General features: G+C 38.8%; 1 protein-coding gene across 1 annotated transcript in view; it reads left to right on the forward strand.

Moving 5' to 3' along the window:
* Positions 1 to 410: 410 nt before the first annotated feature.
* The window catches only part of fntb (farnesyltransferase, CAAX box, subunit beta), a 23,851-nt gene continuing 6,397 nt past the window's right edge, over positions 411 to 17,864 (forward strand). The window contains exons 1-8 of the mRNA XM_005731167.2: positions 411 to 861; positions 2,618 to 2,682; positions 5,885 to 5,957; positions 7,049 to 7,140; positions 11,291 to 11,437; positions 12,247 to 12,330; positions 13,959 to 14,045; positions 14,172 to 14,301. Coding sequence (XP_005731224.1) covers positions 763 to 861; positions 2,618 to 2,682; positions 5,885 to 5,957; positions 7,049 to 7,140; positions 11,291 to 11,437; positions 12,247 to 12,330; positions 13,959 to 14,045; positions 14,172 to 14,301 — 777 coding nt within the window. The 5' untranslated portion in view covers positions 411 to 762. The remainder of the gene's footprint in view (positions 862 to 2,617; positions 2,683 to 5,884; positions 5,958 to 7,048; positions 7,141 to 11,290; positions 11,438 to 12,246; positions 12,331 to 13,958; positions 14,046 to 14,171; positions 14,302 to 17,864) is intronic.

Raw genomic sequence — 17,864 nt, forward strand, 5'->3', positions numbered from 1 at the left:
GAAATGTGCATAAACTACTTACGGTAGGACGTTTTGCCAAAGTAGGACGTTTTGTCAGAACACCGGGCCTTAAAAATAGAGTTTAGTAAATGTGCAAAAGCTTAATTAAGCCTCTTAACATATGCACATAACATCAACAAACAAATGTGCAATTAATTATAGTCCTATTTTATTGTATATAGTCCCAGGAACAGCAAGATACTGCGCAGGACCCTCAACCTCCCAGGCGTCTGGTAGAGGACACGAGTTTGAACTATAGACCGCCCGCAGGGGCGAGAGAGGAATTTGTTATATGTAACCGTGAAACCCTTTCTTATAGGTGGTCGATTTTTATCTTAAATAACTTTCAGTTTTAATTTGGAAGGCAAAACGGAACTATTTCCGGTATCCCCCCCGCCCCCCACCGGGTAGTTTACCAGCAGGAATATTACCTGCGGTTACATTGACTCTCAGAATGCCAGTTAATGAAATTAAATTAAAATGGTCACAATACACACGCTCATAAACACTTAAAATGTATGTTTACCACTTTTCCAAGCGGCACCGCTCGTTTCTTTGCATTCTCGCGTTCAGTGAATAAAACGCCACTAAAGAAGTTTGTTCCTTTGGAGACACCGTAACAGTTATCCACGCAGTTTCCGCCCAACAGGAAGTGAGCGGAGTCCAGCGAAAGTGTGAGTGAACTGTCAAAACAAACCAATAGCGACAAAATTATATCTTCACTCAGAGCGTCCGCACATCTAAAGAGGTCCCTTCACCACCATGGACAACATGCCTAACCCTCTGTGGTGTTTCCGTGAGCAGCAATCGGCAGAAATGTTCTTGGATGACGGGGTAGAGACGGTGACTTCTGTGGAGCAGGTAAGCACACGAGCGTTAGCTTTTCTTTTTTTATAAGGCAGTGTGGCTAATGCTAACATGCGGCTCTCCAGTCTGGGTGTAAAAAAGTGCACAGAAACTCAGCTGCCATACACACAATGCGTTATATTGCTAAAATGTCGGCACTTTGATTGAAAAAGTAATCAGAAACTTGTTTGCGGGCATTAGTTCGCCGTGCTTTATCCATTTAGCCCATGGATGGCTAGCTTTGTTCCTTAATGAGATTAAGTTTGAATGTAGCTAGCTGCTAGCCAACTAATTAAAATAGTTAAGCCTGGGCATGACATAAAGTCTAACTTTGTCTTTAGTTTCTTCCCAATTAAAACATGATAGCAGGAGAGGGCTTTTATTTTGAAAAAACCTTATAAGACGTCAATTTCTGACAGCGTCTGAACATCTCTGCATCCTGGGCACTGTTCTTGAAAGTTACTCCACTGCAATCATTTTAGATCAGATCCAGTAACAGTTATCACTTCAGTCAAGGCACAAGTTAGAACTGCATTAATACAAAAGGAAACTAGGATTCAGACTGCCGTTTTTGCTCATTTCTAAAAAGTTCATCTTTCATTTTTTTCGGGGGGTGCAAACATTATTGTTATGTACGTTTTTGCTATTTGCAAAAAGAGATCTTTCTCTCGAGTCTGTGTGGGAAGGTGCGACAGCTGCTGCAGCATGCACACACATCTTAATCCAGGGTGTCAAAATCACTGTTTGTCTCTTACAGTGGGTATGCACAATTCAGTGATTTATCAATATTTTAGTACCTGAATTTGTTCATACTTTAGGAAAACATTTAAAAGTGCCAAGTGAACAAATGAAGACCTGGCTGTCTCAGGAAATGAGGTGGGAATGAGGTGGAAATGAGAGCAGTGATGGCGGATCAGGCAGATGAAGAAGAGGAGGAGAAAGATGCAATGAGAAAAAGATAATGAAAATATACAGGTTACAGGTACACTGTTAAATGGTCATATATAGTTTAAAAGAACTATTATGATAGTTATGTTAGAGTGTAACTTATAAGATGTACTATTTATGTTTCTGGTCTCTGCAAACATACATAAAACTCGATCAGGTGGAATGACAGTGTCCATCTAGGTGCCTTGTTGCTTTTGCTAATTTTGCTGATTTTTACCCCTTTTGATGACACCATACACTTAAAAAAACAGTACAATCAGAAATGTATGCATATTGTAGCATATCCCCATAGCAGGAAGAGTAGTGACTATTGGTGATGTCACAAGAAATTTCACACATTGCAAAGCCCTCAAGAGGGTCAAATTGGACCCTTTGGCTGGCTTTTTTCACCCACTTGTCATATGTTTTACATCCCTGGTCTAAATTAAGCTATACATGAACAAATAATGTCAAAAGTTACCCATTTTATTATGATAGAAGTTTTAAATATTCCTGGCTGCTAACGTTGATAAAGTAGCTCACGCTCTTTCAGTCACTTTCCATAATATAGGTCATGTGTAAGGCACAAATACGAGGTTATATGTTTTGAATTGATTGAGTTGACAGTTTTGACCACAAAACACACATGAGCTGTTAATGTTCAGGGGTTTACACATCAATCGCACCTTTTCTGGATTTTGTGGCTGATGCTAGTCCAGATTTTTAAATAGGAAATAATCCTGTTTTCTGAAATGCCTAAAATATGTTTTTTTCCCCTCAAAATAAGCTTCATAACAACCAATCACATGCTGCTTTTTTTCTCTTTCTTTTTTTTTATTTTTAGAAAAAGGTGGAAAAATCCATTCAAGAAGTCATGAGTGTTTACAAGCAAATACACAGCTTACCACAGTAAGTATCCGCAGTGTGTTGTAGAATACAATGGAGCAGAGTCTGTGAGCTTTTTCAGGCAGACAGCTCAGCCCACTACAGCCTGTGATGTGCCTCGTTCTCCACACTTCATATATCAAACACCACCTTCAGATTTGAATGTTTAATTAAACTGCAAATCCCCATCTCTCCCTCTGACATGTTAATGCTGATGCTGCCATGTGTTGCTGCCAACATTTTCAATCCCTAAACTGCACCAACATCTACCTGTAGGCTCCAGAATTTTAATCATCTCCCACTAATTTCTATGTTTATCCCGTTTGCGGGGAGTGATGAGCTCTCATTATAGAGATTTTGGATATCCGCTAAAGGAGGAGGGGGGTTGTTTCTCCTTTTGTCCAAGGGGAACAATTAACAATTTGAAGTCCTCCTTCACACTGCAGTACATTTTTAGAATCACACATTCCATCATACAAAATGAGGAAAGTAGATTACAGATGTAAGGATGTAGGTGATAAACACTGCCATCATTGATTGGCAATTTATTTGCCAATGGGCCGATAGCAGACAGTAAGGAAAACGTCGACCAATACCAATTTTCAGTGCATTCCAAAGTATTTTCACTATATGTGGGATTGTGTCATTTATGGGTAATGTTGATGTTTGAAAAAGGAGACGGGATGGGTTCTTTGGAGTTCCTTGTCAGGTGACTCTTTTGAAACAGAAAAGTAGAATTGCCTTGTCTCTTTATAAAAATCTCAAAATCTTACTTTGTTGTTTTTTTTTAAAGACTCAGACCTGGTTTTCTACATTGTTAAAGTCATTACCTGAAACCAGGACACTAAATTGGCCTGGTTATGACAGAAAAGTGTGCATTTTCAGACTCTTGCTGACAAGTAGGCCAGACGTTGTGTAGCCATAGCAATAATAATTACGTATTCATCAGTCACTCATAAAGGTGACTACATGAACAGCCATTATGAGGCATTTACAGGAACACCATTATTGGCCGTAGATGTTATTATGTTTTTTTTTTTTTACCCACAAACACCTGCTGTTTGTTTGCTATTAGAGAAGGCTGCACTGTGATGCACGATGGCTGTTATCTTAGCGGCGAGTAGATCTGCCCACGTAGTTTGCTTCTGCTATCAGCTGCCGTCGCTTCTCAATGAGGTGACTCATCTCATTTCTATGACAACTGCTAGATGTGAATGTCAGCGGTACTGCAACCAATGGAGAAATGCATTTTAGTACTACTAAAGAATCCGTGATATTCATCAGCTGAGGTCCTGCTTTTAGTGGTGATAATTGTTTTTTCAGCCTTGGCCGGGACTTGACCTCAAACAGGTGGGAGACAAGACTTAAAGTTTTTAGATACGCTTTTTAAAACATAGTTGCAAAGTGCTTTATAGGACATAATAAATGGATCATATGAAATATAAAAACAGTGAGTGATTTACAGGATGGGTAAAATGAAGTATTTAAGAATAAATAAAGGCGGAATGAGAACATTTTTATTATTAAAAATTACTTTCTGTAAGAATAAGTTTTGAGGAGGGATTTGAAAGTAGGGTCTTAACCCTCAGTGCCTCTGGTTAAGGGATCCACAGCTACAAGCTCTAACAGAAATGTCCTGATGAGCGTACGACAAAGCAAATTTGGCAAGTTCTTTGAATTAGCTGGGTCGACAAAACCTATAATCAATGTCAGCAATCTGTAAAAATATCTTTTTGTTGTGCCTTCATTTTTTGTTCCGCTGTTTGTTTTTCTTTCCTTCATTAGTTTATTTCTTTAGATAATTTGCCTGTAATATTTTTTCTTTCTTTATGTGCTTTCTTTCTCTTTTAGTTCTTCTATTCTTTCTATCTAGTCTTTCTCTCCTTCTTTTATTCACTGTTTTTTTTCCATAGCTTTTATTCTTTCATTAATTTCTTTTTCCTTCCGATCATTTGGTCATTCGTTTTCTTTTTCTTTTGCTCTATTTATTTATTTATTTGTTTTGGTCATTCATTTATTTCTTTAATTTGTTCTTTCCCCCTATCTTTTTAGTTGTATTTTTGTTTGTACATTTTGTTTTTTGTTTTCTTTCTTTCACTAATTTTTGGTTTCGTTGTGTACACTTGCGTGTAGCCTGTCGAGCTCTCAGCATTTAAAAGGGTGGGTTGAACATATATTTGTGTGGTGGACAGACGAGGTTTTAGATGTGGAGCTCTGCTTCTGTCATGTAGTGATCTGTGACTCATTCTGTGTTGGTAGAAAGCGCATATTATAACAGGTGTAGCGAACACTGTGTGGAAAGGTCAAGCAGAGAATCAGAGTGGGTGGGTATCAGTTGTCATTGATGCAGATATATAGTCAGACTTATGTTTATGAAGAGCTGCAGACTGAATTTTCCTTCAAACATTTAAAGATTAACTATGCGGCTCCTTAGTTTCTGTCATTCTGTTATAGTGTTTTAAAGCATTCTTTCATTCATATGTTTATTTTTATTAGTTTTTGCCTTAATTTCCTATATATTATATATATGTCTACCTCAATTTAATTTGATGTTTATTCGGGATAAGAATATGATATGGACCAGTATCACATACCACAGCATTAATGGGTGGTTTGTGGTGCTGCTCCCTAGATAGTTTTAAGAGTTTTATGCATAAAAATCTATTGACAACAAATTAAAAAAACACAGTGCTGAAAAATATGATAGACATGATGACTTTCTTTTCTTTTCTTTTTTTTTTTTTAGTTTTGTTGAGAAATACTTTAAAACTTGAAAGGCTAAGCTGATGTTTTGGTTTGCCTGGCTTTGGTTTCTCTTTTCTTTTTGTTCTTAATGAGGACAGGCCTCAAAGCTCTCCTAATAGAAAGTGAATAAAAAATAAGGTAGGAAATAAACAAAAGTCGCTAATTAGACTGCTGAGGATCTGAATATCTGAAACGAGTGAATAAATAATGCAGAGTTTGATCACAAACCCTTGCGTAGACGATCATTTTATTTGTGTTTCTCAGATTTTGGGCTACCTGGTGAATAATTAATTTTTGACACATAAATCGGTTCTTCTTTTTTTAAAATTTAAACTTACAAATGTTAGAAAAACAAGTGAATTGTGTGTCTAAGTTTTGAAATTATGAGTACTGACACTTTTCTGATTTTGTTTTTATTTATTTAAAAAAAAAATTCCAAGTTGTTTGACATTTAACTTTTTGTCCCTCGTTTGTTTTTCAGGCCAACGTTGTTGCGGGAACAACACTACCAGTATCTCAAGAAGGGCTTACGTCATTTATCAGATGCTTATGAGGTAAAGTAAATTACTAATAAATAAAGAAAACACACACAAATTATGTGTTGTAGATATGTAGATGTAGTTTTATTTTTTCTTATAAACCTGTATTTCAATCAAAGTAGGCGTTGTATTTACACTCATCAGCCACTTTATTAGTTGTGCTCCTTTTGCCTTCTGAGCTGAGCTGTTCAGTGCTGGAAACATTGCTCAGACGTTTTAGTCCATATTATGATGATAGCATCACACAATTGCTGCAGTTTTGTCCATCACACATCCATGATGAGAATCTCCTGTTCCCCTACAGCGCAAGATTGTGTGTGAAAATTCCAGTCGATCAGCAGTTTCTCAAATACTCAGATCAGCTGGTCTGGCACAACCATTCCACATTCATTGTTTGAATGATTAGCTATTTGCATTAGCAAGCCGTTAAGTGTGTAACTAACAAAGTGGCTGGTGAGTGTGTGCTTAATATCGTGTGCTGAACAGTAAGACACAAATCTCACTGCCTCTGGAAAAATGCCGAATTGTTATCCTCTGCTTTAAATAGAAATGCTGCAATTTTCAATTGGCCAAAAAAATATAGTTGTCTGCTTCTGGCAAAGTCACTGCTTTTTTTTAAAATCTTTTACTTTTTTAATGTGTGTGCTTTTTGTTACTCTAGCCAGAAGAGAGAAAAGCATTTGTGTTTCTCCTTTTCTTCAGCTCAGTACCTTCATTATTTCAGTGGCGTTTCCTTTGATCACACAAAAGCAGGCAGACAGCCAATTTGTGTAGTTAAGTGTACGCAGTGCTAAAGAGAACAAACTGAGTTTGAATTATATGTAATAAAATCAGCACAAAAAGCATCACACAACTAATATTTGCATCATAAATGGCAGACATAATCATAAAGTCCATTTACCAACTGCAGAAAATGAGTTTGTATGATGTTTCTGTGTGGCTCACTCCCATCATTTTCCTCCTCCTGCCCCTTGTGTGTCTGGCAGAGTTGTTTTTCTCTCATCTGTGCCTCTGACTGGCTGATCTCACAATCTCATTTATAGCTGTAATCGGTCATGTGATGCCCATTTGATTTTGCGTGTGTGTGTGTGTGTCTGTGCGAGTAGTGTCTGGATGCTAGCCGACCGTGGCTTTGCTTCTGGATTCTTCACAGTCTGGAGTTACTACAGGAGCCCATTCCTGCTGCCGTCGCCTCAGAGTGAGTCACACACGACAACAGAGTGGAGCCAAATAATACCCGTGCACTGCCAACGAATTTTGTAATTTATTGCTTTTTGCATAGTTCTCATAATTATTGCAGTAAAGCAGGTTTGTTGAAGATGCCACCCACCAATACCCCACCGCCCTTTATTTATAAATATCCATAAATAGTAAATGTAGAAATATGGTATAGTTGTGATATGCTAGCTTTACTTAACAGAGTTTTTTAGTGGATTTCATTTTCATTTATTTTTTTAAAGATTTCTACACAACATCCTTGATGACTGCATTTTTTTTTTGCTTTGCAGTTTTCTCTTTTGTATAGCAAAATCTAATATAACCACACACAACTTTCAGGTCCACCTCCTGGTAGCTAGGGAAGTGGTGTTTTTCTGTTATGGTTGATCATTGGTAGTTTGCAGACAGCTTGTAGACACATTACCGCCCCCTTCTGGTAGTAGTAGCAAACTCTTATGTTAAACTAGGCCCTAAAAAGGAGACGGTTTACAGTTTTGAGCAGGATAATCCTCCTTTCTGGCTCCAATAATGAACATAATGTAGTTTATCTTATTCCATATGATCTGAAATTACCGACCACCCTATAAGTACAGTGGTAAATGTCACAGAGTTAGGAACCTGAGGCTGTTTTCCCTCAGACTTCCTATAGAGGCCATTGAAAAAGAATGCAGGTTTAGGGCATCTGCTTCAGTTCTCAGACCCAGGGGCTATGCACATTTGTATAATTGTACATATGAATAAACCCAAAATTTCAACATATTTTTCTAAAATGCTCCAGATGTGTTTAAACGTGTTATATTGCTTAAAACAAGTTGGAAGATCAGACTACATCTGTACAGAATACAGTTATACTAGCTCTTCCTATGTCTCAGGTTATACACAATAAAAAGAGATTATTAGCTCAATTAAAATGTCCTTTATACTTTATTCCTTACGCTACAGTCACACTGTGGCAAACAGCAGTTGGATACTGAGGCACAAACAAAATGAGTGTGAACTTGTGATTTTGTTGCCTTTGAAACGGTTGCTTTGAAAATGGGACCAGGTCTGTGACCACTTGCTGTCAGTTTGTGATTGAAGTTGGCAGATACTTAAAATTCATTTGTAACTGTGACATATTGTAAACACTGCAATTCTGTTGCCATCTACCTACAGAAAAATTCATATTAACTACTTCTAGCTCAGCGGTCCCCAACCCCCGGGCCTCGGACCGGTATCGGTCCGTGAGTCGTTTGGTACGGGGCCGCAAGAGTTGAGGCTCAGGTGTGAAATGTATGGTTCAGGGTTTTTATCGGTATTTTGTTATCGTTTTTATCGTTAACTCGGTTTTCCTGGGTCTTTTCACATGTGTTATGAATAAATCTTCTTTTTTTCGGTACCGGTACTGGTTTTATTTTGTTGTATTTATCCGTGACGCCTTAAAGGCCGGTCCGTGAAAATACTGTCGGGCATAAACCGGTCCGTGGCGCAAAAAAGGTTGGGGACCGCTGGTCTAGCTGGAACCTCATAGATCTGGACCCAAAATTTCCCCCCAAAATAGTGATGTAGTTCCTGCAAGATGGCAGTTTAAGTGCTCAGCAACCTTATTTTTATATAACCAGAATGCAACCAGTTGGCAGCCAGTTCAGTCGAATCCCCGATTGCAAAGAGCCATGTCCATGTCACACATGGGATACACTCCTTGGTGCAGACTGACTCTGACTGACTGCAGCGTGTCAGGAATCTGACTGTTATGAATTGAAGGGGATCAAGTGCCAGCAGTGCGAGTCAGACTGCAATTGTTTGTAGACAGGTTTCTCCCACCGGGCGACCTATTCAAGAGCCTCGTGATCACAAGTGGCCCACCACAGGTTCAGGGTGTTGGACGCAGACATTATACTACATTACATGTACCAATGTTACAGTAAACTCCTCCTATCCTCTGGCTCCCTTCCTAAAACACAAGTCACCATTTTATAAAACAGAACCAGAAGTGGTAAGAGATGAAAGATGTTGATTAAATTACCATATAATGACCATTATTTTTTTTTTTTCCTGTCCAGCTGCAGCATTGGCCTGGGCTTTGCTGTTAAATCATTCCTTGTCCTTGTTTCTGTAGCCAACTTCAAGAAGTTTAATTTATTCTCTGTAATAGAAAACTCGCAGTAATAAAAAGTTGGGGTGTTGATGTTTGAAGCAGTGAAATGAAGGTTTTTCCAAGAGTTATTATGCCTGATATGTGTGATTAAAAGTGATGACAACATTGTGCATGACTGGCAGGTGTACTTATAAGTACTTTTTTTTTATGCTGACACGGCTTCAAACACTGTTGCTCTCACTGCCACCAAAATGTCATTTGATTAAATTACTGCCAGTCAAAGTAGCACTCTGCAAACCACGTAGCGAGTCGCCGTTCCAGGCTGCCAGCCCACGCTCTCATTATAACCGTGAGGCGTGCCAGCACACCGGCTGCCACTGCCCGGGCACCAACGTGATGGCTTTGTGCTCACACACACAAAAACACTGGCCCTGTTCAACGATCTATAACAATGCAACCTACAAGAAATTGCTTTCTCTGGTTTATGAAGTGTACACTGTTCTCAGGTCAGTGTTGGCACCAGACCGGTTGGCCAAAATTAAAGTGGGCTTCCCTTCCAACTCACTTGGCTCAAAGCACTCTTACAGTTTTATTATTTTTCTCCATGGCGGAGGATGAAGAGGACATTTGTGAGCGAAGCAGCGTGGTGCATGGAGGCTGGAAAGAAAGGGACCTGTGGTAGAGTTGGTCTATGCAGTATGACACGTCAGCTAAAGTGAAATAGCCCAGTGGAGCGTGTTTTATAGCCTTCCAACTTTCTGCCGGTCTGAGATAGAAAATAGGAGCTGTGATTATTTAGTAAATGGAAACTGTGTAGCGTGCAGAAAAAGTGGTTTGTTCAAGTCAGGTGAAATAATTAGCGTCAAACTTTTAAACAGAAAGAAAAGCTGCTATACGTACATACTTATACAGACTGGAATCTGTATTGTACAGGATTACTTAACCCTCAGATGACCAAGTGGAGTAATTTATGACGTATTTTTGTGCTTATCAGCCTCATACCACGTCCTTTATCTATGAAAGATATTCTAAAAATGTGCTAATGCAAGTAATCATGGTTTCTAATCATTTCTATGCAAAAGCAACGTGATCGTCACCTTCATATCATTTTGATTGTCACATTGGGTATTAGATATCTGCAGCTGCTAACAGACCTTTCTACTGAAGTTTCTACTGTTAGCCTTGGTTTACGGCAAAACATTGCAATGCAGTGATTAGAAGCAGAAAACTGCAATAAGATTGAAGACTATAATGTTTAAAAAATACACTATCCATGCCACAGTAATGGGCCACTTACTGTTTTTAAAAAAAAAGCTATAAAGCATGTAGGAGAACTACACTGACAAATTACTGGTAGTAAATGTTTTTGTGATTAAAGATGTGTAACTGCAACATACGACATGGCTGTGATCCCCATTTCTTGACACCTCCTTGAATATTTGGTTCTAAAAATAGTATTTAGATATCAGCATTATTTATTTTTTTTAGAAATTGTGTCAATATCTTGTGTAACTCAAGGAAGTGAGCATCAAAACTCATTATCTGTGCAAACATACATTTCTGCAGATTGCCTAAACGTGCCAAAAATTGCGAACCCTTTGGGTGTTGACACAGATCTGAGGTAAATGGTAACTGTAACTTGCCGTCTTAATCAAACGAATAAATAAATAAATTATGTGTTTTACAAAAAAGCTGAAAAAAAAATAGTAAAACAGTGAATTTGAAAATTGATTAAAAACAGTAATTATATTTTAGCATTATTGCTGCTGGATTAGCCTTTACAAACATTAATATGATTTTTGGCAATTACTGTTAATTTAGGGCAGTTGTGGGGTAAACCTTTGGGTGGTGGGCTAGTACATTTGTTCAAACTATCAATACAATTAATGAGTGTTTTATTGCTGCCATGCAATTTCAGCAATCCTGCATGTAAGAAAGAGTATGCTGGTGTTTGTAGTACATTCATGCAGTACCATTTGGCTGCTCTTTGTGGTTGTCAGTTTGTATATTAAATAAATAATGATATTATAACCTCTGTATCTTTGCTCTCCAGTGTGTGTCAGTTTCTGGCACGCTGTCAAAGCCCAACAGGGGGTTTCGCCGGGGGACCGGGGCAACACGCCCACCTTGCACCCACCTACGCTGCCGTCAACGCCCTCTGCATCATCGGCACAGATGAGGCCTATAATGTTATAGACAGGTATGATCACACAGTGTGCTGCTAGGGTGGTAAAATGACAACATGACAAACACAAAACAGCTTCTGTTAAAGCAGCTCAGTTTGTTTGAAATTAATATGTCAGACAACCCCTAATTTATGTGATGATATTTATTGGATTTCTTTTAGACTTGCATAGTTTATTACAGTGCTCTTATTGTATCTTGGATATTTATTTGTATTTTATAGGCTATTTAACATCGTGTCCACATGCCTGTGGGCTTTAGATTGGAATTAGCTTGCAGTTATCCTATGAGATGAATCTTTTTGTGCAGTTTGTTCTCTGACAAATAAAGATGAAACTAAACTGTGGCTGTGTAATTGAAATTCATAATTTACGCCTTTAAATTTGTTTGTGTAACTGAATTTCCCTCCTATGCTATAACCACTATAACACATTTTCTTACAGTTGGAGAGGGTTGTCGCAGCTACGGATCATGTTAATGTTATTTAACCAGCAGCTCATTATAAGACCATTTCGAAACACTGTTTACATGAGTTGTTTTTCTCCTAATTGACTCTGCGTGATGGAGAAAAGGTGACGCTTTGCGTGTTTACAGTCGAGCAGCGATTCCCGTTTCTTCGCAGCGACGCAGATTTAGACAGCGGGTGTTGACTTTGCATTAGTGCTTTATTAAATTTGCAGCAGCTACTCTTCCACCCCCTGCCCTCTCTCTCCTCTGTTTATTCTTCACTCCATCTACAGCGCCTCCTCCTCCTCCTCTTTACACCATGAACTCATCCTTGTTTCTAATCGACCCTTCTCCCCCTTCTGTTTTGACTTCCTCCAGGGAGAAGCTGCTAGATTTCTTGTGGTCAGTGAAGCAGCCAGATGGCTCCTTTGTGATGCACGTCGGTGGAGAGGTGGATGTCAGGTGAGGCCCCAAAAGATAAATTCTGATTCCTCTATCCTTGTGTTTTTCTGTAGGTTTTTATTTTTTAGAATTTGCTTTTCATCACATAAGAAAATTTATATCGTTAACTACATCTTTGATGACTGCTTGGACACCAAACATCTTTGGTGTCCATACTGTGTTGATCACAGTAAGGGGGTCATTTTTGAAGGCTAATTTCCCCTTAAGCACACTCTGCTTTGTATTTATATTCTCCTGTGTTTTCTTTTAGTGTTGATAACAGGGGAAATAATGAGAAATGCCCACATCTCTTTTACATAATAGTGGATTTATCTCATTTCGGATGTGTGTGTGTGCTTTTTCCTCTTTGAGGCTGTTATGTGGGGCTTTTTGTTATGTTTTTGTTTTGTTCTTTGAGGTTCAGTTTCCTTTGAACAAAGAACTTCAGAAGGTACTTTTTCATTCTCAGAGGAGCCTGATATCTGTTTCCAACCAATTAGCATCGAGGTGCCGTTATGTATTACTAAAACTGTCTTTCTCTTAAGCAGGTTTTGCTATTCAGTTTTTGATAAACCATTTTGTGTCACATTTTTCTAAACTGTCAACTAAGTTATCCTTATTTTGAAAGTTTTTTTAGGGGTTGTAATTACAGGATTTTCTGATTTGATGTTAGTGTAAGTGTGGTGATATACAGTGTTATGCAAAGATTTAGTGTAATCACTGTTTTTGCTAGAAGTCTGATATAGCTTAGCTTTTTAAAAAAACACACATTCAATTTAATTACCACGAACAAGTCTGGCTGCTGTCACTGTTCACGAGCAGCACTAAATGTATTTTCCAGATGAAAGTACTCCAACAAAAAGTGGCTTATACATTCAAGGGGAACTTTTTATTAGGTACAGCTTGCCAGTTCCAGGTTGGATCCTGTTTTGCCTTTTTTGTTTCATAGATTCAACAAGATGCTGGAAACATTTTCCATAGATTCTGGTCCATATTAACGTGATAACATCACATAGTTGCTCCAGATTTGTTTTGTTTCGACATCTTAACAGGAAAAAAAGTAACTTGTCTTTCTACAAACCTGGTTTAAGGTTTTTCCCAGCACAAATAAGCACATCGGTTCATGCACACTAAAAGCAGCAAGCCTGTGTTATCATATTTGAAAGAAATTGAAATCAAATAAACCCCAATTATTAAAACAGTCTTTCTTTCTAGTTATTTAGTTAACATAGTTTTGTGAATCCACATGAACTATAGCCAAGGTGTTCATCATAAAGATAGAAGATTATTTATATAACACTTTTTGAGTTTTTGGACGATCTCTGCAACCAAATAAGGAGTTTTATGCACGTCTGATACCTGAGCTTTTCAAGTGATTTATTGACAATATCAAAGATTTAAAAAACACCTTTCTTGAATTCTAGTTTAGTTATGATTCCTTGCAGTCTCAACATTGCAGGGAAACAAAATATGTAACAGTCAAAATGACTGTGACTGAACAGCAGGGGAACAAATGGCAAACTGGATGTTTATGTTTGGTCTGCTGGCAGCCTAAAACACAGTATGATGATGTTTAGCGAGAGCTTCCTGCTCCCTCTCAACTTTATCGTGATCTTTATCAGCCTGATTTGTTTTTTCTGCTTTTTTAGGAGTGCATACTGTGCAGCTTCGGTAGCATCGCTCACAAACGTCCTCACACCTAAACTGTTTGAAAACACAACCAACTGGATTCTCAGGTACAACAACCGACCACAGCACTCTGAGTAAATTATTAAAGAGCATTTTTGTCCTGCTTTTTTTTTTTACATAATCCAGTGTATGGGTTTTTTTGTTTTTTAACTACATGGTTTTCTGATTTCTAGCTGTCAGAACTGGGAGGGTGGTTTAAGTGGAGTACCGGGTTTGGAGGCACACGGCGGTTACACGTTCTGTGGTACAGCCGCCCTTGTCATCCTGGGCAAAGAACACATGCTGGATCTGAAAGCCTTGCTGGTGAGCACATCCTCCCTCCCCGCCTTTTCCTCTCTATTGTAACCTCAAATGCTCAGTCTGTGTCCCAACAGCAGAAAAAGATGCTATCATTGTCAGTCACAACAGGGGCTTTGTGCTAAAGTTTTATCACTTTCAAAGTTGGGTGCTCAGTTCTGTGACGAAGCAAGTACAAAATGTCATTAAAAGTCAAATACAATGTTGCAACTCACAACAAAATTTCATCTTCTGAAAAATGTGGAGAAATCTCTCTGTCAGTCTTTCCTTCTCCTATTCGACAAACATTAATCTGATCCACTTATTGTTAAGCTTTTCTCATACTTACTATCTTTGTGATGATATTTACTGACTTTAATGCATCCACAGGCCTCTAATTCCCAAGTTAATCATTCACAAAAAGTGCCAAACGTCAGGTGCTGGTTTAGCTCAGTAGTTGAGCAGGCAAGCAGATAATGCAAGACCAAATGCAGCAGCCTGGGTTTGACTCTGACCAAAGGCCTGTTGTTGGCCATCTTTCCTGTCTCCTCTTTACTGAAAACTATCTAATAAAGGTGAGAAAAACCCAAAATTAGTCACTCAGGAACTGTCCTTGCATACATCTTTACACTACATGTTACTTTTATTGTGCACAATCGCACGTCGCAGTAATGCAAACTTCATCATGAAGTACTAAAAGGAAATAAGTATTCAGTGACTTCAAGCAACAAAATAACCACAGATTACATGAAGTGAGCGGGTCCCAAGTTAAAGAGTGAATGTTACTGCTGTTTGCTAAAAGAGGAGGCCTGAATTTATTGATGTCACCTAGGCAGAGCAGCCTAGAAATGTTCAGCTTTTAAAAAATTCCTTATTCTGATAGTTTGATTATCTTTGGTTTCTGTGATAAATTACTCATAATTTGTTTGAAGCAGTTTCCAGGAAAACTGCAACCTGCTCTTTCTTCACAGACTCGTTTAAACTGGCACAATTACACAAACGCATTCGCCGAGTCCTTGTAGCTGTCCTCTTTACACAGGAGTAACTTAATAATGACCTGCATGTGAGCTGTTTAGGAGACATCTGTAAACTGGAGCTATGAAAAACACGGGTTACACTCTTCCTGAATCTACTAAAACTGCCGATGTTCCTTTTATGACTTCTTTGCATTGTTTAGCTGCACCATAATGTGCTTCCGTGTATTCAATCACTCTTTCTGTACTGTGGAATAAACATCTGTGCATGTAGTTACTCTCGGAGCACTCTGGAGGTTTACATTAGTTTTTGTTTTGCAACTGTTGGGATGCTTTGTTTCTCCCCTCAGGGAAATCTCATTTCCCTTCTTCCTTAGTAGTAAAAGGTTAGGAGCAGCTGCCCTTTAGCTTTGATGCAGGTCGAGCTTTTGAGTCATGCTCAGGGAAGCTGCAGTGGGGCAGATGCTCGCTGACACAAAGCTTGAGGTCATCCTGAGAAGATAAAATGATAAGGCTGTAACCAGAAGGCCAGTCTGCAGCAGTTTTTTATATTTTATTGAGGTCATAAAACACTTGATGTCATCATCCCTTAGCTTTTATTCAAATACTGTGTGATCACATTTGCATGTAACTGTGAAGTAAACCTGTTTCCACACCTGCGTGCACGCTGCTATAAAGTCCTTCCACCTTTAAACAACGTTAGTTATTTTCACCCAACACCCAGCTCAAGTGGCAGGTCAACAGAGCGCGCTCTCTAAGGTGTTGTGTGTCACTGTCCGTCCCTCAGAGACGCCCGGCATATGGCTCTGACTGAAGGCGGCGGGTTAGCAAAGGTTGGAAGTTGAAACCAGGTGGAGAATATCAAAAGCAGCGAGACTCGCTCGCTGCACAACTCGAGTCATAACCTAAAAATTGTGTGTGAGAGAATGCATAAATCATTAACGCTGAGATACATAGATAATTCACAATGAATAACTTTCATATTTACGTGGTGTCATTGTTTATTTTCACGGGGATCTATTAATGATCTTGTGATGATCATAGTCCAGATTCTCATTAGGAATTCATTAAATCCGTGAACAACCAGGCAAATATACTCATTTTACCGCAAGCCGCGTTGTTTCTTTGCCTTGCATTTTTCTTTCTTTGGTAAAGGCGGCCACTTCTCACATGATTAAGACATTTAAAACCTTTTGAAGGTGCACTAATTAAAATTTGCCTCTGTGGCACGCAAACACCCATTAGTTCCCTCATCCAAGTTTGGATGACTACATATGTGGCCAGTCTCTAACCTTTAAAAGAGAGAGCTTGTTCATTCAGGTGACTCTCCTCCAGTATCTCTTGGGTGACTCTGAGGTGAGGTGTTCCAACATGTCCTAAGGGGGGGGGCAGAGCAGACCCAGGACATGCTGGGGAGATTACATCTCTCAGCTGGAATGCCTTGGTGTCCATGCAGAAGAACTGGTGGAGTGGGTTGACTTTGTTTAGGCTGCTCCCCCAATAACCTAGCCATTGATCAGCAGCTTTTGTGTTACATGGCCTGGGTATTTTCACATTATTAACTCTTTCGCCCACGGACACTCACTAGGACTAACCCTTGTTTCTCTTTTCTTAACTGAGCAGTTTCTATTATATTTCAGGGCTGCTACCAGAACAAAATGACAGTTTTGTGTGTTAGTGTGTGTGCACCAAGTTGAGAGCAAATTTGGTCCAAAGAGCACTTCAAATAAAAATGTGTTGCAGTTTAGTTTCATCTGGTGTAGAAACATGTAGAGGTACAAATGGAGGCTGGAAATGTTACAGGCGTCACTGCTTCTGTTACCTCTTGAAGGCTCTGGCTGCTGGGCTGGGTACAGGACACACTCACTCTGAGCTTTGTAAGCACCTGCAAAGCCAGCGTGCTAACACAAAGTTCAATTTTGCGCTAGCTAGTGTGGATCGTTTTCTGGCCTGGGTGTACTTTGTGCGTCACTGTTACGTTCTTGTCCTTTTGTGCAATAAAAATGACAGTTATGTAATCTCCACTCCTCAAAAAAGTGCAGGCTGCTCAACTATTATTTTCTGCTCCATCAACATGAACGCCAGCTGCTTGTAGCACAAGTGCACAGAAAAGGGGACACATCATGATGTTCTTTTTCTTAGTCTGCTCTTGCTGGTTATTAAAGAACACAAATGATATTCCTACAAATTCCTTAACTTATGCAATGCACATCATAAATCAAATACATTGTGATAATTTGATGCTCTATTTAAACAGCAGAATTTTCAGAGCCATTTTAACGTGCTCCACCACTGCAGCAAATCAAAGTTGAATATATATATATATTTTTTTATCTCAGTGCCCAGATGCAGTGAAATTAAAGCTAAAGCAGTAGCATGTTTGAAGCATCTATGGTACCCTGTGACTTAATGAGGAATTATGTGAAAAATAAATAACAGAAAATATGAATTGAAGGAAATTTGCACAAAACACACATACTCACTATCAAATTTAGGTGGATACTCCAACGTTAATTTACTGATCACCGGTGCACATATCACTGTCTGTGTTGTGAGATAAAATGCAATAATTTTCCATACAGCTTAATAAAGTTTAATATGAGACATTAAATAATT

Source organism: Pundamilia nyererei, unplaced genomic scaffold (genome assembly GCF_000239375.1).
Source record: "Pundamilia nyererei isolate P.nyererei 1_Seehausen unplaced genomic scaffold, PunNye1.0 scaffold00041, whole genome shotgun sequence".
NCBI classification, from domain to species: domain Eukaryota; kingdom Metazoa; phylum Chordata; class Actinopteri; order Cichliformes; family Cichlidae; genus Pundamilia; species Pundamilia nyererei.